The sequence below is a fragment of the Etheostoma cragini genome, chromosome 7 (assembly GCF_013103735.1).
Source record: "Etheostoma cragini isolate CJK2018 chromosome 7, CSU_Ecrag_1.0, whole genome shotgun sequence".
NCBI lineage: Eukaryota > Metazoa > Chordata > Actinopteri > Perciformes > Percidae > Etheostoma > Etheostoma cragini.
In genome coordinates, this window is record NC_048413.1 from 27,453,174 (window position 1) to 27,455,018 (window position 1,845).

A 1,845-nucleotide genomic window follows, 5' to 3' on the forward strand; every position below is an offset into this window, starting at 1 on the left:
TGTTGCCTGTTCTGATGGATGTTGCGTTGCCTGTTCTGATGGATGTTGTGTTGCTTGTTCTGATGGCTGTTGTGTTGCTTGTTCTGATGGATGTTGTGTTGCGTATTCTGTTGGATGTCGTGTTGTCTGTTCTGATGGATGTTGCGTTGCCTGTTCTGATGGATGTTGCGTTGCCTGTTCTGATGGATGTTGTGTTGCGTATTCTGTTGGATGTCGTGTTGTCTGTTCTGATGGATGTTGTGTTGCTTGTTCTGATGCATGCTGTGTTGCCTGTTCTGATGGATGTTGCGTTGCGTATTCTGATGGATGTTGTGTTGCCTGTTCTGATGGATGTTGCGTTGCCTGTTCTGATGGATGTTGTGTTGCCTGTTCTGATGGATGCTGTGTTGCCTGTTCTGATGGATGTTGCGTTGCCTGTTGTGTTGCAGTCTGTTGCCAAAGCTGCCAGAGTGTCTCAAAAATCGAATGACAAACAGAACGGAGAGTCGAGGATTGAACCTGACAGATCGCAGTAATACTGCAGTAACGCTACAAATTACAGGTACTGAAACGCACAACAGTACACACCGACACACATGTAAAACCAGAGTAAAGACATTCAGTTAATTAAATTGAGGTAACGAGGTAACAAGAGGCAGGTGGAAAACATCAGGGAATCACAAGAGCGGGAAGACACAGGAAGTAGAACTAAAGACAGAACGAGACAAAAACTAGACTTCAAAATAAAACAGGAAGCAGGACATACAGACAGTCAGGGGGACACAGGACCGGGGAGGACACAAGACCCCGACACAAGACCCGGGGTGGGGGCACGGAGAAGGAAGAGAAAACAGGATGAAGAAGCCGGATAGAAACAGAGATGAACCAACAGAAATGTTTCTTTTTAGAGGAAACACACGTTGATAAGTTTCCTTTTGGTGACGTTATTAGAGATTGGGAAAAAATTAGAAGTTGGAAAAAGAGGGTAAAAAATTGCAATATATTGCAGAAGATTGCAACACACACACAATGGCACACGCACACACACACACACACACACACATACACACACACACACACACACACACACACACACACACACATAGACACACAATGACACACAAACATGGCATTTTAAATTGGGGAAAAATCAGAAGTTGGAAAAAAGGTAAAAAATTGCAATATATCGCAGAATATTACAACACACACACACACACACATACACAGAGAGACCAACACACACACATACACACACACACACACACACACACACACAGACTTACACCAACACACACACAACACACACAATGGCACCCATAACTCACACACATAAATATATATCGCAGAATAGTGCAACACACACACATATCACTCACACACATAAATACACAATCACACAATTACACACACATTCACACGTCATTTGAAATTGGGGAAAATTAGAAGTTGATTAAAAGGTAATAAAGTACAATATGTATCGCATAATATTGCAATATGTTTAGAACAACAATAACATCGTATGGTGGCGTTAGTATCGTGATGAGGTCGCATCGGGGGGGTAATTATGGTAATTTGGTTAAAAATAAACCCGTGTTTCAGATCTAGACATTTTTTAAAGGGGGTCAGATTTAACCCGGGACAACCGGAGGGATAGAAACCAATAAACGAGTGGACCGGGTGGAGATGGTTCCTGACAGGTGGAGGGAAACTGCGGCGGGTATTTCTGGAGGAGCTGCTGAATATTTCAGCCGATGTGAAAGATTCACGTCCACGTTAACTGCTCGGGAGCAAATCACCGTCTCTGGGGGGTCACGGTTCAAAACCCGGGAGGGTAAAACCCACAGAGAGGAGCACCCGGTCCTCAGA

At 43.8% G+C, this 1,845-nt stretch overlaps 1 protein-coding gene across 1 annotated transcript in view; it reads left to right on the forward strand.

Annotated features, from left to right (window-relative positions):
- Positions 1-536, forward strand: part of LOC117948301 (metabotropic glutamate receptor 6-like) — a 16,548-nt gene extending 16,012 nt beyond the window's left edge. The window contains exon 12 of the mRNA XM_034877888.1: positions 265-536. Coding sequence (XP_034733779.1) covers positions 265-515 — 251 coding nt within the window. The 3' untranslated portion in view covers positions 516-536. The remainder of the gene's footprint in view (positions 1-264) is intronic.
- Positions 537-1,845: the final 1,309 nt, after the last annotated feature.